Raw genomic sequence first — 26,063 nt, 5'->3', positions numbered from 1 at the left:
CCCCCCCCCAGCCAGGAGCCAGGGCTGATCTTCCCTCTGGGGACAGAGAAGGAAGCCTCAGATCTGCATCTCGAAACTCTCAGGTTTCAACACTAACCCATGACCACAATTTTCAAAACATCATTTGCGGCCAGGTATTTAAAATCTCTTCCTATAAAGTAAACAGAAGTCTTCGAACTGAGGCAAACCAGCCCCTGCAGAAGCCAGTTGACCGTGGCCCCCAATCTCAGGCTTCCGCAAACCCTCCCTACATGGGGGCCTTAGTGCCTGAACTCCAGGTGAGCTGAACGCTGTAATACGTCAGCTGCGTTATTGTTCCCAATCCGCTTTGTGTACCATACCTCACAGAAGACTACGCTTGACTAACAACTCTTACACCAGGCACTGCAACATGAGAAGGAAAGGGGCTGAGCCTGTGAGCCGGCCCGAGGCTACTCTGATTTGTGGAAGCCATCAGCTCACGTGCCTTTGTCCTCCACAGACACACATCTGCTAACAGCACCACTGCAGACGTTTTGCTACATGCCTGTGGGCGTGCTGCTTGTTCTAACGACATAACTTTGCCCCCCCACCCCCACGCCATGAAAAACTTCTCTCCAGACCAAGCACACCGAAGCCCGACCTAGGAAGGGATTGGCCAGAGAGCCATTTGGTAGGATCCAAAGAGATGAAACAAAACACCCAACATGGAGATGGTGTAACTTACGGTAGGCCTCAGACGTCAACCAGTGATGACCTGAAGTCTCGTATTGCTGACCCAGTGTTACCTGCTTTTTTAAACTTAGAGCTTTGCTCTGACTCGGAGGGTATGACTCTGACACAGATGGAAGCTGTGACATCATCTAATGTTATTCTCACTGAGAAAATATGAAGTTAAATACCCAGGATTCTACGACAACCCAGAATTAGGACCAAAGAGAAAAAATACTAATTGTTGAAGGTCTCAAAAACTGAGCAAAACCAGTCAAAATTCTAACAGTCTTGCCCTGAGTGTTCTAGAGCTTTCCCTGGCCATGCCCCACACCTCCTCACTAGCTATACACAGACTCTCAGGGATTCAGCTCTCCTGGCCCTGCTCCAGGTGTCCGCCCAGCGTAGCCCCTCTTTAGGGTACAGGTGGGCCCCAGCAGTGATGAGTGCCCCACCACTGCCACGGGGACCACCTGTGAAGCTTGAAACCATGATGATGCCAGGCCACTCCAGAAGACTGGGAAGCCCAGGGGACTTTGATGTGCAGCCAAGGTCTAGCCCCTGGGCTGGGCGGTGACCACCACAGAGCCCGGTCCTGGGAACACCACCCTGCTTCATCTCCCAGCTTTCCCAGCAGATTCCGAAGTCAGAGCCAGCAGTGTGCTGGCACCGTGTGCTCAGGGAGTCTGGGCAAGCCCTCTCCAGCCCTCCAAGCCTCAGTTCCCCCCCCCTATAAAATGAGTATATCTCCTTTCATCAGTAAAACGTCAGTGTGCATGAAAACTCCTTCTAAACTACAGACCACTCTGCAAATGCATGTTGAGGATAAAAATCTCAAAACAGGGCTTCTGTCCTATGAAAGGCAGTACCTGAGTCCCCGTGGAGTTTTTGTAATAGGTAATAAAGAAGCACACAATGAAGGAACTGCTTGATTTAATTTTAAAAGCATATTAGTAATTCACAGTAGAGCAAATCTGCTTTATGTTTACAACAAAAGCATACCACCTATTTAAACCTAATAAGGCTATATTTTGTATCTCACCACGGCAAATTACCAGATAAAACACAGGAAGTGACACATTGAGACAGAAAATCGACATCTAAGTCAAAATCAAGACTCCTTTGTTGAAAACTGTGAAAAGCAATTTACCAGCTTCTTGGCATCGGTAAACAGCAAGCACTAAAAGCAAAGCCCTCTGTCTCAAGCAAGAAGTCAACTTATATAGGCTCCACACATTTAAATTATTTTTTATGGCAGAATGATCAGGTTTTACCTTATATCCTGTGCAGCTGATATATGGGGTACGCCATTATCTATTAAAAAGCACTTAGTAATCTAGACTCAATTTTCTTTCCCCTAAAGTAACCTAAACAACATGGAGTCACGCACCTAATATGACCTGGGTCACATCGGCTGGACTGAAGCCAGTCTCTGACCCCGTCCTGCTGCACACAAAGCCATCCTGAGCACGCGATACCACAAGCTGAGCCAACCTCCAGATCCTGAGGATGCCACTGTCGGGAAGGGAGCACAGGGGTTGTTGCGAGCCAGGGCAACACGACACGAATGGTTCAGATTTTACCACAGCTATTGTTACCTATTTAAAAGATTTCCTTGTCAAGTTATTGAAAACAATTCCAGAGACACGATGTCTTATGTACTCTCACCAACAGCCAGGACAGAAAGGAACAGATATCAGCCCCTTTCTGTAGGCTGGAAGCCGAAACGCAGTGTAGTATCGACTTTCCCCACAATGAGGCACTGCTGGGAAGTGAGGGCCGGAGGTGGCGGCCCTCTGAGGGACCCTGACCAAGCCAGACGGACTGCTTGTCCCTAAACAAGGCCCTGGCCGAAAGGATCCTATCAGCCCACGGTGGAATCAAGCTTCAGTCACCGTTAACCTAATTATGTTAGAGAAGAAACTCCCAGGCAACACCATCAGAAAAGGTTAATGAGCAGAAAAGTCAATTTAATTATCATTCTTACATGGGTCCCCCTGACAAAATTAGGCCCAGTGTGTACATACTTGTCAGGATATACAGCAACTTCAGACTTGTGACACTTTAGCAAATGACATTAACATGTGCACTATTCACCTGCTGGTCTAGAGGTAAGGAACAAAGGGGTGTCAACAGGACTCCCCTAGATTCAGCCCTGTAGAACCCAGCTGCTGGATCATTCCATTGATGTGGTAGATTGTTCAGAGAGAGAAGCCCAGCAGGTCCTCTCAGAGCTGCTGGTATCGACATGCTTCTATGTACTTACTCGGGTCCTTGCCTTTAAATGGTTGATAGGGACTCAGGAGTCTTGAAAACCCTCTGGTTCAGAGTGGGGCTGAATCGGGGTAGGCTGGGGGTGTAAGCTATGGAAGAGAGCACAGGATCAAGGGCCCACAGCCCGCACAGCTCTGGAGAATACAGCTCTGTCACTTACACAGCTCTACCCACTGGCCTCAACATACTTTTGCACTAAGCTCTCCTTGCCCTTCCTGTGCCCCACCCCCAAAGACAGGTATTACCGCATTTTAACGTAAAGATACTGATGCTGGCAGGACAGCCAGTAGCAAAAACAAGATCCCTGGACATCTCATCTACTGCTCGATCCACAAACCCTGAGGCCTATTATAAGTGCATGAAGTCTCCTAAGTCCTAGAGAATCACTGTACTTAGAAAGGGTTTATAAGAGGAAATGGTTTAACATGGACTTATCTTCCCTGTGGCATGTTATGCTTCCCTCTAAATGCAATGTCAAACCCAGGTGAGGGGCATCCCACAGGGTCCCAGAAATCCACAGGGTCTCACTGTCCACTTCCAACGTCCACGTCCAAGGACCAGCAGTGTGCACGGAATCTCCTGGACCAGCAGTGGTGCCCAGTGTGAGGACTTCTGGCACAGCCATGGTCAAGGCCGCTAAACAGACTGGAGGCTGAGTTTGCAGAGAAAGGGGGCCCTGAAGGAGCCCAGGTATAGGTGCCCGTTGTGCTCGTGCACTTCGCTGACGTAGGAGGCCACCTGCCCGTCGGGATCGTGCAAGCTTCTCCGGAAGGCCCCGCTGTCGCTGAGTTCTAGAACAAGGCTGTACCGTGGTACAAACTTCATCACAGTCTCCTGACTAAACAGCTGGAAGGGAAGCACAGTGTGAGGAGAGGTTAGCTTCTGACCAAGACAGTGGTATGAGCAGATCTGGCCTGCTAAAAACAAGACCACAGGCCCAAAATGGAGTCAGTTATGCTCAGCCCCACATCACCAAACTGAGACCTAACTTACTTACAGCTTGGGTTCTCCCAGAAACGGAATCTTAAACCAGTCAATCAGGAATCACCTGATCTGTACTAGTGAGGTAATCTGCCTGCCATCCCCCTAAAGGAAAGTAGCCTGGTGATAACCAAACTGTTTTTTGTCCAGTGTGACCTCCTTGTTCCTGCTCCCTCCTGCCTATGAAAGTCTTTCATTTTGTGCCACTCCTCTGAGCTCATCTGTATCTGCCGGGTTGGATGGTGTCTGACTCATGAGTCACTGAACAAAGCCAATAAGCTCTTTGACGTTTATTCAGTTGAATTTTGTTTTTCACAGATCCCCTCACCATCTCGTAAGGGCCCAGCTCTTCCAATGACAGGGAAGCTGCGTAGAACGGAAGCAGATTAAACCAGTTCCCTGCCCTGGCACAGGGCCTGTCACCCCCCAGGCCTCCCCCACTTCTGCCCCCGTGCAGAGCAGGCCAAGGAGCCTCCTGTCGCCTGCATCCAGAGGCAAGGCTAGCCTGGCACAGGATGGCAGCTTTCCAACAGCCCTCGCCACGGTACCCACCACGCCCAATGCAGGCGCCACTCTGGATGGCCTGGCTGAAGGGTTCACGACTCCTCACGTCCGAGGAAGACACAATATTGAAGCAAGCCCACACTGACATGGAACCCAGAACACCGGGTTAAAACCAGCACAGCCTAACCAGAATAAATGCCAAGCGCTCAGACGAGGTTAAAATATTTCCACGTGCAAGGTGCAAACGATGGAGATTTGAGGGTGGTTCACGTTAAAGAGAAAAGACCCGGACAGGTTAAATGAACGTGTCCCTGCCCCCCAGGGCCCTGGCAGCTCCGCTTGAGGCCAATGTAGAGATAACCTCCACGATGAGCATGGCACCCTCTAGGAGCCCCGTGGCTCAGCCAGGTCAAGGGCCACACGGGGCTACTGAAGGGGTTTAAGCAGAGAAACCAGAGGGTAATATATGCAATTTCTGGCACAGCAGGACACGAGGGAGGAAACAATGACAGTATGCTACTGTGTAAGACCAGTGAATGAAAATTAATAGGCAGATGTCTACCTTTCAATGTAAGGGGAAACAGCCAAACAACTGTAATGTCCGATGAATAATGTCTCCTAGTCATTGGAAAGGTCCAAGCAGTCACACAAGTTGACTGTTCTAGAAAGTTGTATGGCAATCAAAGTTGATTATAGCTTAAAATACTTCATAAGGCTTCCCACGGCCCACGAAATGCCACCTCACTTCAATGCTAGGTCCTCCCTTCTCTGTTCTCTCCATCTTATCCCTAAGATATCACATCCCCTCTCCTGGGGGGATGACAGGGAAAGCTCTCAAATCTCCACCCTGATTTCCAACCCCTGGTTGCTGACCCTTGTCCACCCAGACTTTCTAACAGCTCTTCAAACTTGACAGACCCCCTGGCTAAAGAGACAGGGCCCTTGACACCAGCTGCTGATACTGAGATGCTGGCCCTCTCGCCTAATCCCTTCTCTCCAGACCCTGCAAGCCCGGCACCACAGGGTCTTATCATGTGCTACGTATGTACCACCCCCACCCCAGGCTCTGCCCCACCATCTTTCCTGGCTGCTGCAGGCTCCTCCACACCAGACTCTTCACAGCTCATGGAGCCATGCTGCAGGCTGCTCCCCACACGGCAGCTAAAGTTGTCTCTTTAAACTTTCTTTGTACTACATCAGGCCCCTTCTGAATAATTCAGTCAGGAAGTGGCCTGTAGGACCCAGCAGGGTAGGAGTGTGCAGAGGCTGGAACCACAGTGGCCCAGACCACGAGTCAGTCCAAGCAAGGTGAGGGAGAGTCCACACTAGGGGAAGGGAGAGGGCAGTGGCACGGAATAGGGCACCGAGCCCAAGCAGGGTAAGACATGTTCCCGCAGTGGGGTGGCCTGGCACAGGCTGGCAGAGCCCAGGCAGTGAGGATGGTGTTTACCTGGGGACAGCTTGGCACAGGCATCAGAGCCCTTGAGAGGAAAGGCAGACGCCTCACATGGTTGGGAGGAGGGAGAAGGCCCAGCATGGGATGCCAGAGCCCTAGCAGGGGCTGTGTGATGGGGAACACAGCCACAGATTGGTGACACCCAGGAAATCTATCAAACAGGTATGAAGGATAATAGGATCCAGGTGTTTCACTATTAGAGAAGGGTAGTACTATTATGGAAGTGGAGAAAACTAGAATAAATCCTGTGGTATGAGACTAGAAGCCAAAATACTAGCATTACTTACAGCTTTCAATTTAAATAAACAGATGATGAATAAATGAACATATGTGTAAACATGTATACATACACCGCATATACAGTTGACCCTTGAACACCAGCCTGAACTGCAGCAGGTCTACCTATATGCAGATTTTCTTGATCAATACAGTGCTGTAAATGTATTTTCTCTTCCTTATAATTTTGTTAGTAATCGTCTTTCTCTAGCTTACTCTATTATAAGAATACAGATAACATACAAATTATGTGTTAATCAACTGTTTGTTACTGGTGATGCATCTGGTCAACAGTAGGCTGTTAATAGTTAAGTCTTTGGGGAGTCCAATGTTGTATACAGATTTTTGATGGCACAGGGGCCAGTGCCCCAACCCCTGTGCTGTTCAAGGGTCAACTGTATTTATATATGTATGAATATACACGCATATGTTCCCCGGCTTTGTCTGTTGAGGGGGACTAGGGGCAGTGACCTGCCAAAAGCCATGAGCACATGTAGCACCAGATCCCCTCTAGAAGGAACCAGGGCTCCTGGAGAAGCGGTCAGTTACAGAGCTGGGGCATGATAAGCCTGTGTCACAAAGTGAGGAACCACTCCAAAAACGGTAGGGATGTGTGCAGAGGGCAAGGAGCCACACTGAAGGGGCTCCCACTGGCCATAGACAGACAATCTGAGCCTCAAAATAAATAATGGCAGTAAGAGATTATAAACCACCGAAAAAAATAGGCAACCGTGAGATCACACTGATGTTTGCTTATTTAGAAAGCACCTCCCCACAAATACTTGTTACTTACAAATGGAAAAAGAGTGACTTCACAATGGAGAAGCCCAGCATTCACCGCTGAATCAGGTGGCCAATGCTGCCACCACCAGTATGGGACAAGCTGACCTCACGTGCCCCCGACAGGACATACTGAGAACACAACTTCCGTGGTCTTCCTGCCAGAGTTGTATAACCTAAATCTAATCATGAGAAATGCCAGATAACCCACATGGAGGAACATTCTACAACATAACTGACCTGTATTTCTCAAAAAGATCAAGACTGAGGAGCTCTTCCAGATTGAAGGAGAATAAAGAGACATGACAACTGAAGGCCACACCGCAGCCTGGGTTGAATCCATCAGGGCAACTGCCCAAACCCTGATGATGACAGGGCATCAGGTCAGCAACTTACTTGCAAATAGTTCAGGGAAAGAAATTCTTTGTACCCTCTTGCTACTTTCCTAAGTCTGATACTGTCTCAAAACGAAAAACAAACAAAAATCCTCCATGACTTCAACTGTAGTTAGAATTCGATCTAGACTCTGTCATGTCTGCAAGGCCTATGGTCCTCTCCCACTGCTCCTGACCTGCCTCAGGAAGGTGCGGAGCTCTCCTGTGCCAGGAACACGTGTCACCGCTCCAGCCCCTCCCTGAACACACACTGCTTCCACAGTCATTTCTGAGCACTCCCGTGTGCCGGACACGGTTCTAGGTGCTGGGAACAAAGGAGCGATGGAACAGAGAAACACCTGCTCTGATGGAGCATGCGTTCTGTCGGGGTGGGGGTGGGAGACAAACCTCCACCAGCACCACTTCACGGTGCAAACATGGACAGGTACGGAAAGAGAACACCTACTCTAGTCAGCCAAAGGTATTATATGCATATTCCCGTTACATTTTTTCAGTACCTAATGAAAGAGAAGGATGCTGTTATTCTTCCCACTTGAAAGATGGAGGAATTGAGGCACAGAGGTCATATCATCTGCCCAGGGTCGCCTAACTGGCCTGGCCTTCTTCAAAACCCCTGTCTTAAAAAAACCAAAAAAACCCAACCCTGTCCTTCCTCCTACCTCACCATTCTGCCTCCTCCCAGGTCACAGTGGGAACAGATGCTGGCTCTGGAGCCAATGAGGCAAAGAGGAGGAATGTGTTATTTTTGAACAGATCAGGGTTTTCCACAGTGACCCACAGACCTTGGAACAAAACTGAAGGCCATGGGCCAGCCTGACAGAACAGGGGCCTACAGCCCCTCAGCAGGGCCCAGACACAGGGCCCAGCATTGCACAGACTCAGTAATTGCTGCCTGGTACCTTCCAGGGCCTTAAGTTACGATTATTTTAATATCTATTCACTATTCAACATCGAATCTCCGTTCCAAACATCTGTTCAGCCTGTGAAACGGAGCTTGCTAGAAATGAAGATTTCTGCGTGATGGAAGCGCCCATATCGGCAGCTTCCTCATCCACAGTGTAAAACGTGGAGAGCTACACTGAGGGCATCTCATGGAAGTCACTGGCGGAAAGGCTGACCAATGGCTGGCCATTGGTGAAGGTGGGTGATTTTTTTTGTAATGAAAAAGTTTGGTGTGCTAAGAGGTCAAAGGTCAGGATCCTATGGGGATGGGGGAGTATGATGAACAGGAAGGTCTCAGAAGGCAAGAGGAGCCAGGGTGGGATGGCATCCAAGGACAGTGCGTCTCCATGTGTGGCCACAGGAAGACGTGCCTGATAACCATTTGCGGAGGAGCAGCAGTGTGGTCTGCGGGGGCCCCGTCTGAAGGCCAAGTTGCAGGGTCTGTGGAGAGGGGAGAAGGCCTGAAACAGCCATCACAAAGAGGCAGGTGTAATTAACAGGACATGACGGTGAGGGTGATGGTAAAAATACCCAGACAAGGAAGCCAGAAGGGTAACCTCAAAGGGTCCAAGTGTTTCAGTTTACATTTCAGGCTGAGGCATAAAATGTATTTTAAAGAAGTTACTATAAGTGGGGTGCCTGGGTGGCTCAGCCAGTTAGGCATCTGATTCTTGAATCTTGATTTCGGGTCAGGTCACGATCTTAGGGTCATGAGACTGAGCTCTGTGTCGGGCTCCACGCTGGGTGTGGAGCCTGCTTAAGACTCTCTCCGCAACCCCCCCCCGCGCCTCCCCTCTGCTCACTCACACTTAAAAAGTCACTAGAAGTACTAAATATTATAAGCAGCACGAGAATTTTTACAGCTACAAAGGTAAAAAAGATCCTAATTAGATGCATTTTCATTTTGGTTTTTGGAATTATAGTTTTCATAGTTACCTTAAAAATCATTCTTTTAATATAGGGTCTCTCGGATAGGAAATCCAACATAGAAAACCCAGGGTTGGAGCGAATGGTTGCCATGCCGACCCAGTACCCTCCAGAGCTGCTGGGTCGGATGTTGTCTGGAAATCCAGGCAGGTTCTCCACGAACAGATCAGCCCCTCCCTTCATCAGGCCCGACAGGTAGAATCTGAAAAATTCACCCAAGCAAGTGGTGAGCAGTGGCCCCCAAAGTTAAAGAAAACCTTTTGCCAAGCACCAAAATGGTCTTAGTCCCAACTGATTTACAACTATAAACGTGTCCACCATGAAGGAAGACACGAGATGGTGAAAGGGGCCCTCACGAGTCCGGGGCACAGCCAGAAGCAGTAGCAGGGAACCGGCCCACCCAGTAGGGAGAGGGACCCAGGATGTGTGGTCTGCATTAAATCAAGACTCTCCCAGACTGCAACTTTCAAGCAGACTGAGATGGAAGAGAAAGAAAAGGCATCCCTGAATTTTACTGCTTCCATTATCACACAAAGGAGAAGGTGCCCTGCCCCATCTCCGATCACTTAGCTCGACATCTCCCAGCAACCTGGGCTGGGCCACAGCGTGCTCCAGTGCACCCCCAAAAGCTTAGCAGGGGCCACACGCACCTTCTTATCCTCGCCATTGTCGTCTCAGCCACCAGGACAAAGTCCTCCGCAGGAGAAAGCTGCACTCCGTTAGGGAACCTCAACTGGTCCAGTAAAACCTTCACTTCCTTGGTCTCCGTGTCATACTCTAGTAGGCTGTGGGGCGCCAACAGCAAACGCTCACACGGGAGAGTCAGTGACCCCTGCCACGTTGGAGCCTCGCTCCCCTCTGAGCCTCAGGCAGGGGGCCTGCGGAGGGGATCCGCCTCATGCTGCAGTGACAAGGCCCCTGGTGGTCCTCTGCCCAGACCTGACTCCAGACTGGCCCCTGGGGGCCTTCCCATCCAGAGCAGACCCCAGGCATCCTCTTCCAGAGAACCCCGTCAGTTTTCTCGCTGAGCCAGCAGCTGGCTCGGCACCAGGGAGAGCCCCCATGGCTCCAGCCTCAAAGGAGTGCCCCTTCGGAGGGATGACCTGAAACGGAGGCCAGCCTGGGAGGTGTCACCCAGAGTGCCTAGACCACATGCTCAAATCGACCGGCCTGTTTTAATTTCATTTTTTCACAGAGAAAGAGAGAACATCTTGTTCTGTGTTGCATCCATCACCCGTTTCCAGAAGTCATGAAAGTCTTATCTCAAAAGCTGCAATATTATGCTCAGAAAGACTCCAATGACTCCCATAAATAAGCTCTGCCGAAGTCACCCTGCCTGACTGATGATCTCACCGCGCAGAAGATCCGAAATGAACTCACCGCCCATCATCCGTTCCCTCCATAACCAGAAGCAGATAATCTCGTCTCTGCCATTTGCTGCTAGAATCCGTAAAATAAATCTTCCTCCCATCCTGAGTTATTGTAAGATCATTCACAAAGGACATTTTCCTTCCCTCAATGGGTGTCTCAGAGGAAATCAGCAGTTTCACTTCACCTAAGGCAGGAAGAAAGATAAGGAGAGAGGGAGGAAAGGAGGGAGGCGCAAAGAAGGAAAGAAAGAAGGAAATAATAATGAAAGAAAGAAGGAAGGAAGGAAAGCAGGGAGGAAGAGAAGACCTGTTTTCATTCTAAGAACTTGTATGTCAATAATTTCAAAGTCTCAATCAGCTTACCTGATTTAAACGGAAAAACTAAAATGAGCTTCTCTCCATGCCATATGCTAGCAGATTTATTCCCTCTTCCAGCAAAGAACAGTGTTTTCCTTTCTTTCAGCTATTAGGTGATTAATGTTTTTACAGTGACTTCTTTAATGGCAAAATCCTCCCTCTTGAGGACCTCTTTCCTTCACCAAGACCAACTGATTTTTAAAAATCTATTAGGAATCTTAGATGAAAGGCAACTGTCTTTCAGTTTGCTTGGGAGAAATACAAAATGTTCCATTCATGTGGTTTTAAATATGGAAATAGTGACAGTGGCAAACTTTAAAAACAGGAGAATAACCATTTATGGAGTGCTAAGCTGCCTCCACGTACAATCTTATTTAAACTCTCACACAATCCCACAAGGCAGGCACTACCATTAGCCCTGTTTCATGGATGAGTAACCTGTGCACAGAGAGGCTAAGGCATCTGCATAGTCACACAGCCAGCAAACAGCAGAGGGGGGCCACCCAGAGCCCCAGGCACCCCCCACGGTAACAAATTCCTGCATCGTACAAACTCCCCTGCAGAAGCACATACAGGGAGAAAAATGGGAGGAGGAAGTGGACAAAGAACAAATGAAAAGACAGACAGAAAACAAACAGGAAGACAAGACAGAGACACAGAAAAATAAAGATAGAAAGAGGAGTTCTAACATTTTGAAGAATAGCCCCTGTGGCTAACACACAAACAGGAGATTAGGGTATTGACCAAATGGGGTCATGAGTTACATGGTAGCTGATATGTGCAGGCAATACTTCAAGGACTACTCAATGACTAAGAAAATATTAGAGTCTCCAGTAGACTGTACTGAACAAATTCTATTAAATCCACTTACGTACATATTGTTTAAAACATCTGAAAACAGGGCACCTGGGTGGCTCAGTCAGTTAAGTGTACGCCTTGGGCTCAGGTCATGATCCCAGAGTCCTGGGATCAAGCGCCACATGGGGCTCCCTGCTCAATGGGGAGTCTGCTTCTCCCTCTCCCTCTGCCTCTCCCCCTGGCTTGTGCTCTATTTCTCTCACTCTCTCTCTCAAATAAATAAATAAAATCTTTAAAAAATTTTTTGAAATCGTCGCAAAAGGAAGTAAGACATTGATACATACGTTTCCAGGGATTTACTTCAAATAGTCCCTTATATGCATCAGCCACAAAAAGGGTTCCATTGGGCCCTGCCCGGATACCCAGGGGCCTCCCACAAGCAGGCTCATCATCTCGGGTTTCTAGGGAAACAAATGGATAGGAATCAGTGGCTGATCCCAGATTCTACCTGTGTCTCCAAGTACCTCATCCACACCTTCCGAAATATACATCGTGCTGTTCAGAACAAAAAGACTATGGCATTAGAAACAGACCCATCCCCCAGTATTCGAGCCCCCTCAGAACTTACGACAACTATCTGGTGTATCCAGAGGGACCACCTGAGAATATGGATCTGAACATGTGAACAGCAATTGGTACCCAAGAATCGCGTTTATATCTGCATCCAGAGACTTGAACAGTTAACTGAGGGACATCATCAGGACCCAGGACCCAACTCTAGACTTCCCCCAGGACCTCAGTTATTGTGAGTTTAATCCCAATTGCCTGACCTGAATACTCTGCTCATCTAGGGCCTTGGCAGTTTTCCCTCCACCTGGCTTAAAGGTAGAGTTACTATTTTATTCCTCAGATTAATACCTCTACCCTTTTTAAACCTGTGGCGATGCATATTTATTGCAGGTGTGCTTACTGCCAGGCTCCGTGTGCAGTAAACAGATGCAGGGATGCTTCTGTAAGCTGCTTACTGCAGGGTGCTTACTGCAGGGTGCTTACTGCAGGGTGCTTACTGCAGGGTGCTGAGTGCAAGGTGCTGAGTGCAAGGTGCTGAGTGCAAGGTGCTGAGTGCAAGGTGTTTTCTGCAGGGGCACTTACTGCAGGATGCTTACTGCAGAGGTTCTTAGTGTGGGGTGCTTACTGAAGGGGAACTTATTGCAAAGGTGCTTAGTGCAGAGTGTTTTCTGTGGGGTGCTTACCACAGGGTGCTTTCTGTGGGGTGCTTACTGCAGGGTGCTTACTATGGGGTGTTTTCTGTGAGGTGCTTATTGCAGGGGTGCTTACTGCACAGGTGCTTAGTGCAGGATGCTTACTGCACAGGTGCTTAGTGCAGGATACTTAGTGTGGGGTGCTTTCTGTGGGGTGCTTACTGAAGGGGCACTTATTGCAAGGTGCTTAGTGCAGGGTGCTTTCTATGGGGTGCTTACTGCAGGGTGCTTACTTCAGGATGCTTACTGCAGGGTGCTTTCTGTGGGGTGCTTACTACAGGAGTCCTTACTGTAGGACACTTACTATAGGGCCACTTACTGCCAAAATACAGAGTGCAAAAGGCAGGTTAAAAAAACGAATGTAGAGTATGATTCCATCACAAAACCAGAGTACCCATGAACAGCTATGCACTAAAATGTTAACAGTTATATCTGTGAAGACTCTGAGATGACTTTTACTTTCTCCTTTGTACCTTTGTACAATGAAAATGCATTATTTTTACAAAAGCGTTCTAGCTATTAAAAAACAATAATTACTGGGGCGCCTGGGTGGCACAGCGGTTAGACGTCTGCCTTTGGCTCAGGGAGTGATCCCGGTGTTATGGGATCGAGCCCCACATCAGGCTCTTCCACTAGGAGCCTGCTTCTTCCTCTCCCACTCCCCCTGCTTGTGTTCCCTCTCTCACTGGCTGTCTCTATCTCTGTCGAATAAATAAATAAAATCTTTAAAAAAAAAAAAAAAAAAACAATAACTACTAAGAAACCTGTGGGCTACCAGGTTTTAAACAGTGAGATTCATCTACTCTAATTTCCCCGAACCTGAGTGACACTGCTGAAATTCCTGAGCAGGAACGACGTTTCAGCGCGAAAGTAGTGACAGGGCCAACTGCTTTTCCATACAGCACTCTGACGATGGCTATTAATCTTCTTCAAAGTGACCTCAAGGTGAACACAGGCCACTATGGAATGGCGGGGTGCAGGGCCCGTAAGGTAACTGGAAGGTGCAGGGGCCACCACCTAGCTGGCAAGCTGCACCTGCACGGTGACAATCAGGTACCATGAGGTCCAGGGACCACACGGCAAATGAAGAGCTGGTGGTGACGCCCAGGTCTGGCTGTCTGCCAGGTTGGTCAGGGGCTCTTCTTCTCCAAGGGTCAACCTGACTTCTAGGGAAATTTAGCTCCACACAGCCATTCAGCACCTTTCTCAATGACCACAGACATGTATCAGGGGTGCCGTCACCGACTTACTGCATGGGCCTGAACCAAACCGGGCGATGGTCTCTATTTCACCATTTTCAAGTTTGACGATCCGGCCATCTGCCGTACCAGTAAACATCACATCTGTTTAAAAAAATAAAAAGGGAAAGAGAGTTACTAGATTAGCCTAAGAACTGTGATCACACCGCTTCTACAGCAGAAACGGCTTGTTTGTATTTTTCATCTCTAGAAAGAAAATGGCAACTTTGAAGATGAAGGAAAAGTGATGTCTGGGTCCTTAAAAAGTCCTTAAAGCACGCAGTGATAAAACCATGGGGGCCTGGGGCACTGGCACATGGGCTCGAACCTGACATTGGAGCAAAGGCACAACAGACACCAGTCAGTGAAAAAACGTGAGGATTTTCCACTCTCCAAAGAGCACGGACTCTCAGGCTAACCCTCAGCAGTCAGGGACATGTGTTCATGTCTGCCTCAGGTCAATGTCTGCTGCTCACACTGATTATATTCCACTAAAGGGGAAGAACTGTGAAGAAGTCCCTCAGGATAAAACTAAAGCACATTAAGTGCTCAGTTCATCAGCCCATGTACTACAATTGGAACAACAGAGAGATTACCATGGCCCTTGCACAAATATGACATGCAAATTCGTGAAACATTCCATAGTTTTTGAATGTATATGGGCAGACTCTAGGGCAACTATTGACACAATTTTTTTTAGAAAAAGCATAACTGATTTGCTAAGCAAGAAGACAAAATGGAATCATATAAAATGGTCAGTTAAAATTATAAAAGTAGCTACACTTGTGGTGAACATAGCATGATGTATAAACTTGTAAAATCACTAAGTTGTACACCTGAAGCTAATGTAACACTGTGTGTCAACTATGCTAAAAAACAAAACAAAACAAAATGAAAAAACCGTAGAAGGCGGAGAGTGAAGACAAAAATAGGAACAAAAAACCAAAGGAACAAATAGAAAACAGTAACAACTGTGGTAAATATTAATCTAACTATATCAATTATCACTTCAAACATCAGTGGTCTAAATATACCATTAAAAAAACAGAGACTCTCAGAGTAAATAAAAAAGCAAGACCCAACTATATTTTGTCCATAAGAAACCCCCTTTAAATATAAAGACACACACAGGTTAAAAATAAAGGGACAGAAGAAGCTATACCATGCCAACACTGATCAAAAGAAAGTAGCTATTTTAATCTCAGAGCCAACTTTAGAGAAAAGAACATTATCAGGGATAAAGAAGAACATTACACATAATAAGTGGTCAATCTTCCAAGAATACATAACAAGCTTTAATGTGTATGTGCCTGATAACGAATCATCAAACTCCATGAAGCAACGCTGATAGAAATACAAGGAGAAATAGATAAATATAAGAGTTGAAGACTTCAGCATCTATCAGAAATGGAAGAGTTCTGGGGCGCCTGGGTGGCTCAGTGTTAACCGTCTGCCTTCGGCTCATGACATGACCCAGGGTCCTGGGATCGATCCCCACATCGGGCTCCCTGCTCTGCTGGGAGCCTGCTTCTTCCTCTCCCACTCCCCCTGCTTGTGTTCCCTCTCTCACTGGCTCTCTCTCTGTGTCAAATAAATAAATAAAATCTTTAAAAAAAAAAAAAAGAAATGAACAAGTTCTAAAGACAGAAAATCCATAAGGACATAGTTGAACACAATAGCACCATTGATCAACTGGATACAACCGACATCTATCAACTGCTCATCCAAATACAGCAAAATACACATTTGTCTCAAGCTCACATGGAACATTCAGCAAGACAGACCACAATCTGGGCCATGAAACACAACTTAACAGATTTAAAAGAACAGAAATCATACATTGCTCTCAGACCACAATGGAATTAAAATACAAATCAATACAGAAAGATGGCTGGAAAATCCTGAAATTCTTGGAAGAGTAACACACTTCTAAATAATTCACAGGTCAAAGAAGAAATCTCAAGAGAAAATAAAGAACATTTTGAACAAAATAAAATGAAAATACAACTTCTCAAAATCTGTGGGATGCAGTGAAAGCATTGCTTAGAGAGAAATTTATAGCATTGAATGCATATATTAGGAAGGAAGATCTAAAATCAATCATCTTAGCATTCATCTTAGGAAACTAAAAAAAGAAGAGCCAAGTAAACCCAAGGTAAACAGAAGAAAGAAATAATAAAAATTAGAGCAGATATCAATGAAACTGAAAACAAGAAATCAAAAGAGACTGGCATAAGGTGGTATCTCACTGTGGTTTTTAATTTGAATTCCCTGATGGCTAATGATTTTGAACATTTTTTCATGTGCTGTTAGCCATTTGTATGTCTTCATTGGAAAAGTGTCTGTTCATATCTTCTGCCCATTTTTTGATTTGTTTATTTGTTTTTTGTTGTTGAGCTTGAGAAGTTCTTTGTAGATCTTGGATACCAGCCCTTTATCTGAAGTGTCATTTGCAAATATCTTCTCCCATTCCGTGGGCTGCCTCTTTGTTTTGTTGACTGTTTCCTTGGCTGTGCAGAAGCTTTTTATCTTGATGAAGTCCCAAAACTTCATTTTTGCTTTTGTTTCCCTTGCCTTTGGAGATGTGTCATGAAAGAGGTTGCTGTTGCCGATGTCGTAGAGGTTGCTGCCTATGCTCTCCTCTAGGATTTTGATGGATTCCTGTCTCACATCGAGGTCTTTTATCCATTTGGAGCTTATCTTTGTGTATGTTGTGAGAGAGTGATCAAGCTTCATTCTTCTGCATGTGGCTATCCAATTTTCTCAGCATCATTTATTGAAGAGACTGTCTTTTTTCCATTGGATGTTTTTTCCTGCTTTGTCGAAGATTAGTTGACCACAGAATTGAGGATCCATTTCTGGAGTCTCTATTCTGTTCCACTGATCTATGGGTCTGTTTTTGTACCAGTACCATGCTGTCTTGGTGATCACAGCTCTGTAGTACAGTACAGCCACTTTGGAAAACAGTGTGGAGGTTCCTCAAAAAGTTAAAAATTGAGCTACCCTATGACCCAGCAACTGCACTACTGGGTATTTACCCCAAAGATACAGATGTAGTGAAAAGAAGGGCCATATGCACCCCAATGTTCATAGCAGCAATGTCCATAATAACCAAACCATGGAAGGAACTGAAATGCCCTTCAACAGAGGAATGGGTAAAGAAGATGTGATCTATATATACAATGGAATATTAGCCATCAGAAAGGATGATTACCCAACATTTGCATCAACATGAATGGAACTGGGGAAGATTATGCTGAGTGAAATAAGTCAAGCAGAGAAAGACAATTATCATATGGTTTCACTTATTTGTGGAACATGAAGAATAGCGGGGAGATCATTAGGAGAAGGAAGTGAAAAATGAAGGGGGGGAAACAGAGGGGGAGACGAACCATGAACTATGGACTCTGGGAAACAAACTGAGGGCTTTAGAGGGGAGGGGGGTTGGGGAATGGGATAGGCCAGTGATGGGTATAAAGGAGGGCACATATTGCATGGTGCACTGGGTGTTACATGCAATCAATGAATCATGGAACATTACATCAAAAGCTAATGATGTAGGGGCGCCTGGGTGGCACAGTGGTTAAGCGTCTGCCTTCGGCTCAGGGCGTGATCCCGGCGTTGTGGGATCGAGCCCCACATCAGGCTCCTCCGCTATGAGCCTGCTTCTTCCTCTCCCACTCCCCCTGCTTGTGTTCCCTCTCTTGCTGGCTGTCTCTATCTCTGTCGAATAAATAAATAAAAATCTTTGAAAAAAAAAAGCTAATGATGTAGTGTACGGTGACTAACATATCATAACAGTAAAAAAAAAGGGGGGGGAGAAAAAACAAAAGAGGAGACATAAATTACCAATATAAAAAATGAAAAACAGAATATCCCTACAGACCCCATGGACACAAAAGGATAATAAAGGAATATCATAAACAGCTGTATGCTCACAAATTTGGTAACCTAGATGAAATAAACCAATATTTTGAAAAACACAATCAGCCAAAACTCACAGAAGAAGAAATAGACTATTTGAATAGGCCTGTATCTATTGAAGAAATGCCTTCCAAAACAGAAAAACCGTAAGGCTTTCACCAATGGGTTCACTGATGAATTCTACCAAACAATTAATGAAGAAATGACACCAATTCCTACAATCTCTTCCAGAAAATAGAAGAAGAGGGACTACTTCCTAACTTATTCTATGAAGCCAGCATTAGTCTAATGCCAAAATGAGTCAGTTATTACAAAAAACTACAGATCAAGATCTCTCATGAACACAAATGTGAAAATCTGGGGCACCTGGGTGGCTCAGTTGGTTAAACATCTGCCTTCACCTCAGGTCATCCCAGGGTCCTGGGATCAAGCCCCATGTCGGAGCTCCCTGCTCCTCCCTCCTGCCTGCTTCTCCATCTCCCTCTGCCTCTCCTCGTCCCACCCCCACCCCCTGCTCGTGCTCTCTCTCAAATAAATAAATAAATCTTTAAAAAAAAAGAAAGAAAATCACTTAAGTAATCTATAATATCAACAGGTTAGAGAAAAATCACATGATCCAATCTATAGATGCAGAAAAGCATGTGACAAAATCCAACACTTATTCATGATAAAAACTTTCAGCAAATTAGGAATAGAAAGGCACTTCCTCAACTTGAACATCTACAAAATACCTACAGCTAACATCATAATTATTGGTGACAAACTTGGAAGCTTTCCCACTAAGATGAGGAACAAAAGCAAGAATGTCCCCCCCCACCATTCCTTCACAATACTGTACTAGAAGTCCTGGTAAATGCAATAAGAGAAGGAAATAAAAGGTATACTGATTGAGAAAGAAGAAATAAATCTGTCTTTGTCACAGATGATATGATTGTCTTTGTAGAGAATTGGAAACAAACTGAGGGCTTCAGAGGGGAGGGCGGTGGGGGATTGGGATAGGCTGGTGATGGGTATTAAGGAGGGCACGTATTGCATGGTACACTGGGTGTTATATGCAAGTAATGAATCATGGAACTTTACATCAAAAACTAGGGATATACTGTATGGTGACTAACATAAGATAATAAAAAATTATTATAAAAAAAAAATCCCAAAGAATCAACAACAACAAAAAAACTCCTAGTACTAATAAGTGATTATGGCAAGGTTTCAGGATTCAGGGATAATATGCAAAAGTCAATTACTTCCCTATATACCAGCAATGAACAGGTGAAATTTAAAATTAAAAACAGAATAGCATTTACATTTGCACCCAAAAGAATAAAATATTTAGGTATAAATATAGCAAAATATGTACAAGATCTATATGAGGAAGACTATAAAATTCCAATGAAAGAAATCAAAAAACTAAATAAATGGAAAGATATCCCACGTTCATGGATAGGAAATTTCAATATTGTGAAAAGGTCAGTTCTTCCCAACTTGATTCACAGATTCAAAGCAATCGCAATCAAAATCCCAGCAAGTTATTTTGTGTATATCCTGAAACTGATTCTAATGTTCATATGGAGAAGGAAAAGATCCAGAATGGCCAACACAATATTAAAGAAGAACAAAGTCAGAGGTATAACACCACTTGACTTCCAGACTTACTGTAATGCTACAGTAACCAAGACATTGTGGTAATGGCAAAAGAATTAGAAAAATAGTCCCATGTAACAGAATATAGTCCAGAAACAGACCCACATAAATTAGTCAACTGATGTGTCACAATGCAATCCTATATAATATATTGTGATACGATGGACCAAAGATTGTATTTTCCCCAAATAGTGCTGAAACAACTAACAGCCACATGTAAAAAATGAATCTAGACACAGACATTACATCCTTCACGACGGTTAACTCAAAATGGATCATAGACCTGAATGTAAAACGCAAAAGTATAAAACTCCTAGAGGTGAACATAAGAGAAAATTTAGGTGACTTTGGGTGTAGTGATGACTTTTTAGATACAACAGTAAAGGCATAATTCATGAAGAAAATAACTGTTAAGTTGGACTTCATTAAAACAAACTTCTGTTCTGTGAAAGACACTGTAAGGAGAATTAGAAAACAAGCCACAGACTGGGAGAAAATATCTGCAAAATATACATCTGATAAAAGGACTCTTATCCAAAATATACAAAGCATTCTTAAAATCAACAATAAGAACATGAACCTAATTTTTTAAATGGCCAAAAGGTTAGATACCTCACCACAGAAGATACGCAAATAGAAAATAAGCATATGAAAAGATGCTCATTATATTGTAAATTGAAACAATGAAATACCACTACGCACCTATTAGAAGGGCCAAAAACCTAAAACACAGACAACACCAAATGCTGACGAAGATGTAGAGCAACAGGAATTCTCATTCCCCGCTGGTCAGAATGTAAAATGGTGCAGCCATTTTGGAAGACAGTCTGATGGTTTTTTATAAAACTAAATATATTCTTACAACCCAGCAATTGTGTTCCTTGGTATCTACCCAAATGAGCTGAAAACATAAGTCCACACAAAAACCTGCACGTGGATGTTTATAGCAGCCTTATTCATAGTTGCCAAAAATTGGAAGTAACCAAGATGTCCTTCAGTAGGTAAATGGATGAACTGGTACATTCACACATGGAGTATTACTCAGCAAGAAAAAGGAATGAGCTGTGAAGCCATGAAAAGACATGGAGGAACCTTAAATGCATATTAATAAGTGAAGGAAGCCAATCTGAAAAGGCTACATGCTACATGATTCCAATTCTATGACATTCTGAAAAAGGCAAAACTATGGAGACAATAGAAAGATCAGTGCTGCCAGAGGTTGCGGGGTGGGTAAGGATAAACAGGTGGAGCCCAGAGGATTTGGGGGGATTTTTAGGGCACTGAAACTACTCTGTATGATATGATAATGGTGGATGCACATCATTCGTACATTTGTCCAAACCCATAGAATACGTAACACCAAGAGTGAGACCTAAGGTAAACCATGGCCTCCAGGTCGTAATGACACGTCACTGTAGGTTCATCTATTGTAACACATGTTCCACTCTGATGACAGAAGAGGCTGTGTATATGTGCTGGTGGGAGGGGGGAAGGTATATGATAAATCTCTGTACCTTCCTCTTCATTTTGCTCTGACTCTAAAATGCTCTAAGAAATAAAATCTATTTTAAAAAATTAAAGCATGTTAATTGGTGATAAGTCTTCCCCGCACCCTCCTGAGGCAAGTGCCTCCCTCCACTGTCAGCTACATGCCAGCCATCCCCCAGGACAACTTCCAAATGAAGCTGGGAAGCAGTGGCTCCCTGGGGACATCCCTGTGGTTCACACCTACAGGGGGGTAGCAAACCCCCACTGTGCCTAACCAGAAATGTCACAGAGAGAATAGCCAACTCCTTTAAGGGAAAAAGGCAAGCCCTGGTGCCACAGAGCAATGAAGTGTCAGCCCAAGAGGAAAGGGAGGGAACAAAAGAAACATTCCCTTTGAAAGATAACAAAAAAGATCACTAACTCCTTGGAGTTCCAGTTTTAAATATCAATTTGGTTTTTCACCCAAAAAATAAAATTTGTGATTAATAAACGTCAAAGTCTTTTGAAGAGAAACACGAGGTTCTATCATGAAAGGCCTAACGCTCTTACAATTTTGAATGTCAGCCAAACAAACCAACAGTTGCAGAAATGCACCAGATTTGGGTCCCACATCCAATAGCAGGGGAAAGAGAAGTGGTCCGTGCCACTGGGGGACTGCCCAAAGTGAAGCAGCACATGGGAGGCAGGAGGCTACCACTGCTTCACAGAAGCACACCATACTGCAGAACGAGGGCCGCGGAAGCACACCATACTGCAGGACGGGGGCCGCGGGAGCACACCGTACTGCAGGACGGGGGCCGCGGGAGCACACCGTACTGCAGAATGAGGGCGGCCTGCCACAGTAAGCTGCTCAGAAATCCTCATGCCATTTTCAGTTCTTCAACTGCTCATTAACTGTGTCTTGATACCTGAGCTTAATCTTCATTCTAAAAGGCAGAAGATGCCTAGTGGCTAGAGACTCAAGACAGAACCAGACCCATGTCTAGTTCTTAGGTTTGGGCAAGTCTGAAGCAGATAGTTAAGTTACCCTTAAACATACCCACCAAAGTCAGCTTCAAACAAAATAAACAAAACAAAACAACAGTGGAAATACTGAGAATCATTTGTATTCTTTTTTTTTCCTTTTAAGATTTTATTTATTTATTTGAAAGAGAGTGACCGAGCATGAGCAGGGGGAGCAGCAGGCAGAGGGAGAGAAAAAGGGAGAAGCAGACTCTCCGCTAAGCAGGGAGCCCAGGCCCCTGGGATCATGACCTGGGCCGAAGGCAAACGCCCAACCCCCAACCGACTGAGCCACCCAGGTACCCCTCATTTGTATTCTTTTCATGGAATCTATGCAAAGAAAAACTGAATGAAGAAACAATGTCCTATCAAGTAATACCTACCTTTGATAAATGAGCTAAACATCAGTGTATTTTTCCTTTTTCCTTTCAATTTAATGGGCCTGACACTTTGAGCAGAATAAAGTGCTCCACAGACATGAACTCAAAACCACCCAGCACTGAAATGGCCTGTAACTCAGAGCCGAGGGGTGTCTGCTTGACAAGCACAGAGCATCTGCGGCTGAGGAGAAGAGCCAGGGGCCCCCACCCAGGAGCAGGGTGCATCGCGCTGCTCTGGCAGAATTCCCTCATCAGGGAACCTTAAAGTTCCAGGGCTTTACTCACCCCCAATATTTGCTATGGACTCTGGCCCAATAAGTTGATTTTCAAACAGCTTTTCCGCCTGTTGTAACTTCGTATTTGGTTGCAGAACACCAAGCAAGAGAGGGGGTTCTTTGAAGCTGTAAAATAATGCAATTACAGGGATTTGTCTATAAGAAATACATGAAGAAAGTGTTTACTGAGGACCTTCATGCATAACTCCCCATTCTTTGATAAAAAGGGCATGTTGCAATAACATCCTTAGTTGCCAGAAACACAAAGGTTAAAGAAAACACCATTCTAGGATATCAGAAAAGGTCATAGTATTAAAAAAATTAAAATATGATCATGGCTAATGCAAGAACTTTGGTAATCACCTGAGCATCTGGGGGTAATCTGGGGTAATCACAGAGAGCATCTGGGGCCTCCACTTACCTGAGCTCCAGTCACAGTCCAAGGCCTGGGGACAGGTTAGACCTCCTCCCACCCTCTGATTCACAGGCCCCGGCATTTATTCTCCCAGTGTCTGCCCAGTTATTAAAATCCAACTGAGACAGAGGGGAGTGGAGCTGACGTTTCACAGCTGATAGCCTTGCTTCCTACTTCACAGAGAAGAAAGAAGAAGCGTGAGGAGTTTGTCCTGGGCATGGTGCCACCAGCCCGTCATCCAGCACAGATGCGCTCTGCCTCCCGCCTGTCCCTCTCAGGGCCCAGCCTGGTTTCTCTCTGAAGCTAGCTTCCACTGCACCCTGGACCCTTCCCCTGACAACAGACTCAGCTCCAGGGACCCTCCCTCTCTGCTGGTCCTTCCCAGCCTTCAAATCCTGCTGGTGGCACCCTCAGAAGACAGACATGGTTGAAGCCCTTCTCCCCATGTCCTCTGCCACCACCCTGGTCCAGGCCACCATCTTCTCGCCCCCGCTTCCTCTCTTGTTCCCTACGGTATATATCCTCAACCCACCACCGTGCGCCTTATGAAATACAGTCAGATCACAGCGTTAGGCTCTCACAGCCCTGCAACAGCCCCATTTCTGCCAGAGCCTATGGCCTTGCAAGGGTGCCCTTCCCCTTGCAGTCTGGCCAGTCACCTCTCCAAGGTCCCCTCCCCCTTGTTGACTCTGCCCTCCCCAGGGCCCTCCCTGCTGGTTCCTGATCTAACAGGCACCTCCCACCTTAAATCCTTGGCACTAGCTCCTCTGTACTCTGCCCTTTCCCTGAGAGGAGGCCTGCTCTGACCACCCAATATAATACTCCAGACCTCCCCCAAAAGCCCCACCGCTTACCCCACTTTGTTTTTTCTATAGCACTTAGCGGCTTCTCACTTCTCTGTTACATGTATTACATCTATCCCCACTAGAACGCATGGCCCATGAGATCAGGGATTTGTTTGTGTTTTTCACTGCTGTATCTCGAGCACCTGACATACAGGAGGCTCCCAACAAACACTGTGGGAGGGAGGACGAAGGGAAGGAGGGAACAGAGAGGGACAATATCTCCCAATTCCTTCCCTACTTTGCCCTTAAGCAGGGCAGTTTCCTAGCCAGACCACCAGCGTGGGAAAACCAAGAGGGAAGGGGTGGCTGAGGCTGTGGAATGATGAAGATGCTTCCGTCTTGCCCAACCCCTCCCTTCCCAGCAGAGCACTTCACTTCCTACTGCCTCCTCTGAGTCAGGTGTGTACTTGCGACACAGCAAAATTTCCTCTGAATTAAACTCTCCCACCCCCCCTTCACTCTACCCTGCCTCCCAACTATGGCTTTCACTTGCTCTAAAAACAAAAACAAAAACAAAACAAAACAAAAAACAAACCACTCTTGGTTTAACTAGGAGTTTTATTTCCAAAGGAAGAGAGCAGGGCTGCAACCTACATACTTTGGTGAGAAAAGCCTGGGCTATGGAGATGGACACAGCTGGGTTCGAATTCTGCCCTGGGGAAGGTCAGCCCTCCCAAGGTGCATGTGAAGACCGAACAACACAAACAAGCATATACAGCCCAGGCATAAAGGACAGCATACCTGATACTTAGCCACCCCTTTCTGCCCAGTCCCTGGACCTTGCCTGATTCCCTACACAAAGGAAGTTCTCAAGAAACGTTTGTAGCATCAACCTAATCAGTACATCATGCACCGTCCCTGCCAGCAAGCAGCCTGAGTATTACCTTAATAGGGAGGCCAGAAGAAAACTTGTATGAGCAAATGCACAGGATGAGCAAGAAAGGGCCCTGACTCCTGCAGCCTGAGCAGCAGAAGCATCAAGGAAGAATGGCCTCAGGAAGGCCAGCCAGGCCACGTGGACCCTTGTTAAAGCCCTTGAACTCCTAAACTCTTATCAACTCCCTGTTAACTCCCAAGTCCTGCTAACTCATATTAAATCCCATTAACTCCATGTGTCAAATGTATCCTGAAAGAACTGACCAACATCCTCCAGAAATCAGGATGTCATGTATGTCCTATCTACCACAGTCCACCCATCTTCCAAACAAAGAAGAAGGTTGCCTTGCATGGCAGGTTTTTGACAAAGCCCTACAACCTTCCTGGTGACTGCTCCCTAGAACTGAAACCAACTGCATAATAATCCATTCTGGAGGGGTCTGCACCCCTCTTTATTTTTCTCTGCGATTTCTTGGCGATTGCTAAGTGTGGCATTAGCTCTCCTGGGAGGTCATGTACACCAGAGGCAGACTCTCTGAGGCACTTCCGTCAGCCGTCCTTCTACCTGGCCAGTTGGCCTGATCCTGTTCCCCACCACACCCGCTGGTGGAGAGAACAAAGGTGCGGCAGAAGCTGGGAGCTTGCTCTCCCATCATCATCAATACTGCACCACCGACTGCTCCAGACGGCGCGTTTCCCCCCTCCTTGCTCTTTTTGCTCTGAACAGAGCTTGAAAGAAGCCCTTTTTGCTGTTGTCATTAGCACTTTCCTCCAAACCCCAGGTCATTTTGGTTCTTCTACCTCCTCCAGTCTTCTGCTTTTGTTCTGCATTCTGGGGTCGCCTCTTCCAATTTTTGAGCAAGTCACTTCCTAAGTCTGAGCACGGGCGAGATCCCTGTCAGCCACCCTGGCTTCTCTGGGCTTCTCCTCCCTTCCCTTCTCATGAGGCTCATTTATTCCACAGACA

The 26,063-nt window shown here is 46.0% G+C and overlaps 1 protein-coding gene and 1 non-coding gene across 2 annotated transcripts in view; one reads left to right on the top strand and one right to left on the bottom strand.

Annotated features, from left to right (window-relative positions):
- Positions 1-2,634: 2,634 nt before the first annotated feature.
- The window catches only part of LOC103676219 (adipocyte plasma membrane associated protein), a 36,753-nt gene continuing 13,324 nt past the window's right edge, over positions 2,635-26,063 (bottom strand). Inside the window, exons 3-9 of the mRNA XM_008705393.2 lie at positions 22,971-23,086; positions 14,263-14,355; positions 12,095-12,211; positions 10,606-10,780; positions 9,876-10,010; positions 9,235-9,427; positions 2,635-3,810 (exon numbers count right to left, since the gene is read on the bottom strand). Coding sequence (XP_008703615.2) covers positions 3,601-3,810; positions 9,235-9,427; positions 9,876-10,010; positions 10,606-10,780; positions 12,095-12,211; positions 14,263-14,355; positions 22,971-23,086 — 1,039 coding nt within the window. The 3' untranslated portion in view covers positions 2,635-3,600. The remainder of the gene's footprint in view (positions 3,811-9,234; positions 9,428-9,875; positions 10,011-10,605; positions 10,781-12,094; positions 12,212-14,262; positions 14,356-22,970; positions 23,087-26,063) is intronic.
- LOC121104665 lies at positions 14,796-14,899 on the top strand. Its single transcript, XR_005837015.1, has one exon. It is a non-coding gene; the product is annotated as a U6 spliceosomal RNA (small nuclear RNA).

Source organism: Ursus maritimus, unplaced genomic scaffold (genome assembly GCF_017311325.1).
Source record: "Ursus maritimus isolate PB19 unplaced genomic scaffold, ASM1731132v1 scaffold_22, whole genome shotgun sequence".
Taxonomy (NCBI): Eukaryota; Metazoa; Chordata; class Mammalia; order Carnivora; family Ursidae; genus Ursus; species Ursus maritimus.
The sequence above is the reverse complement of the archived record's forward strand: the minus strand, read 5'-3'. Positions and strand labels throughout refer to the sequence as shown.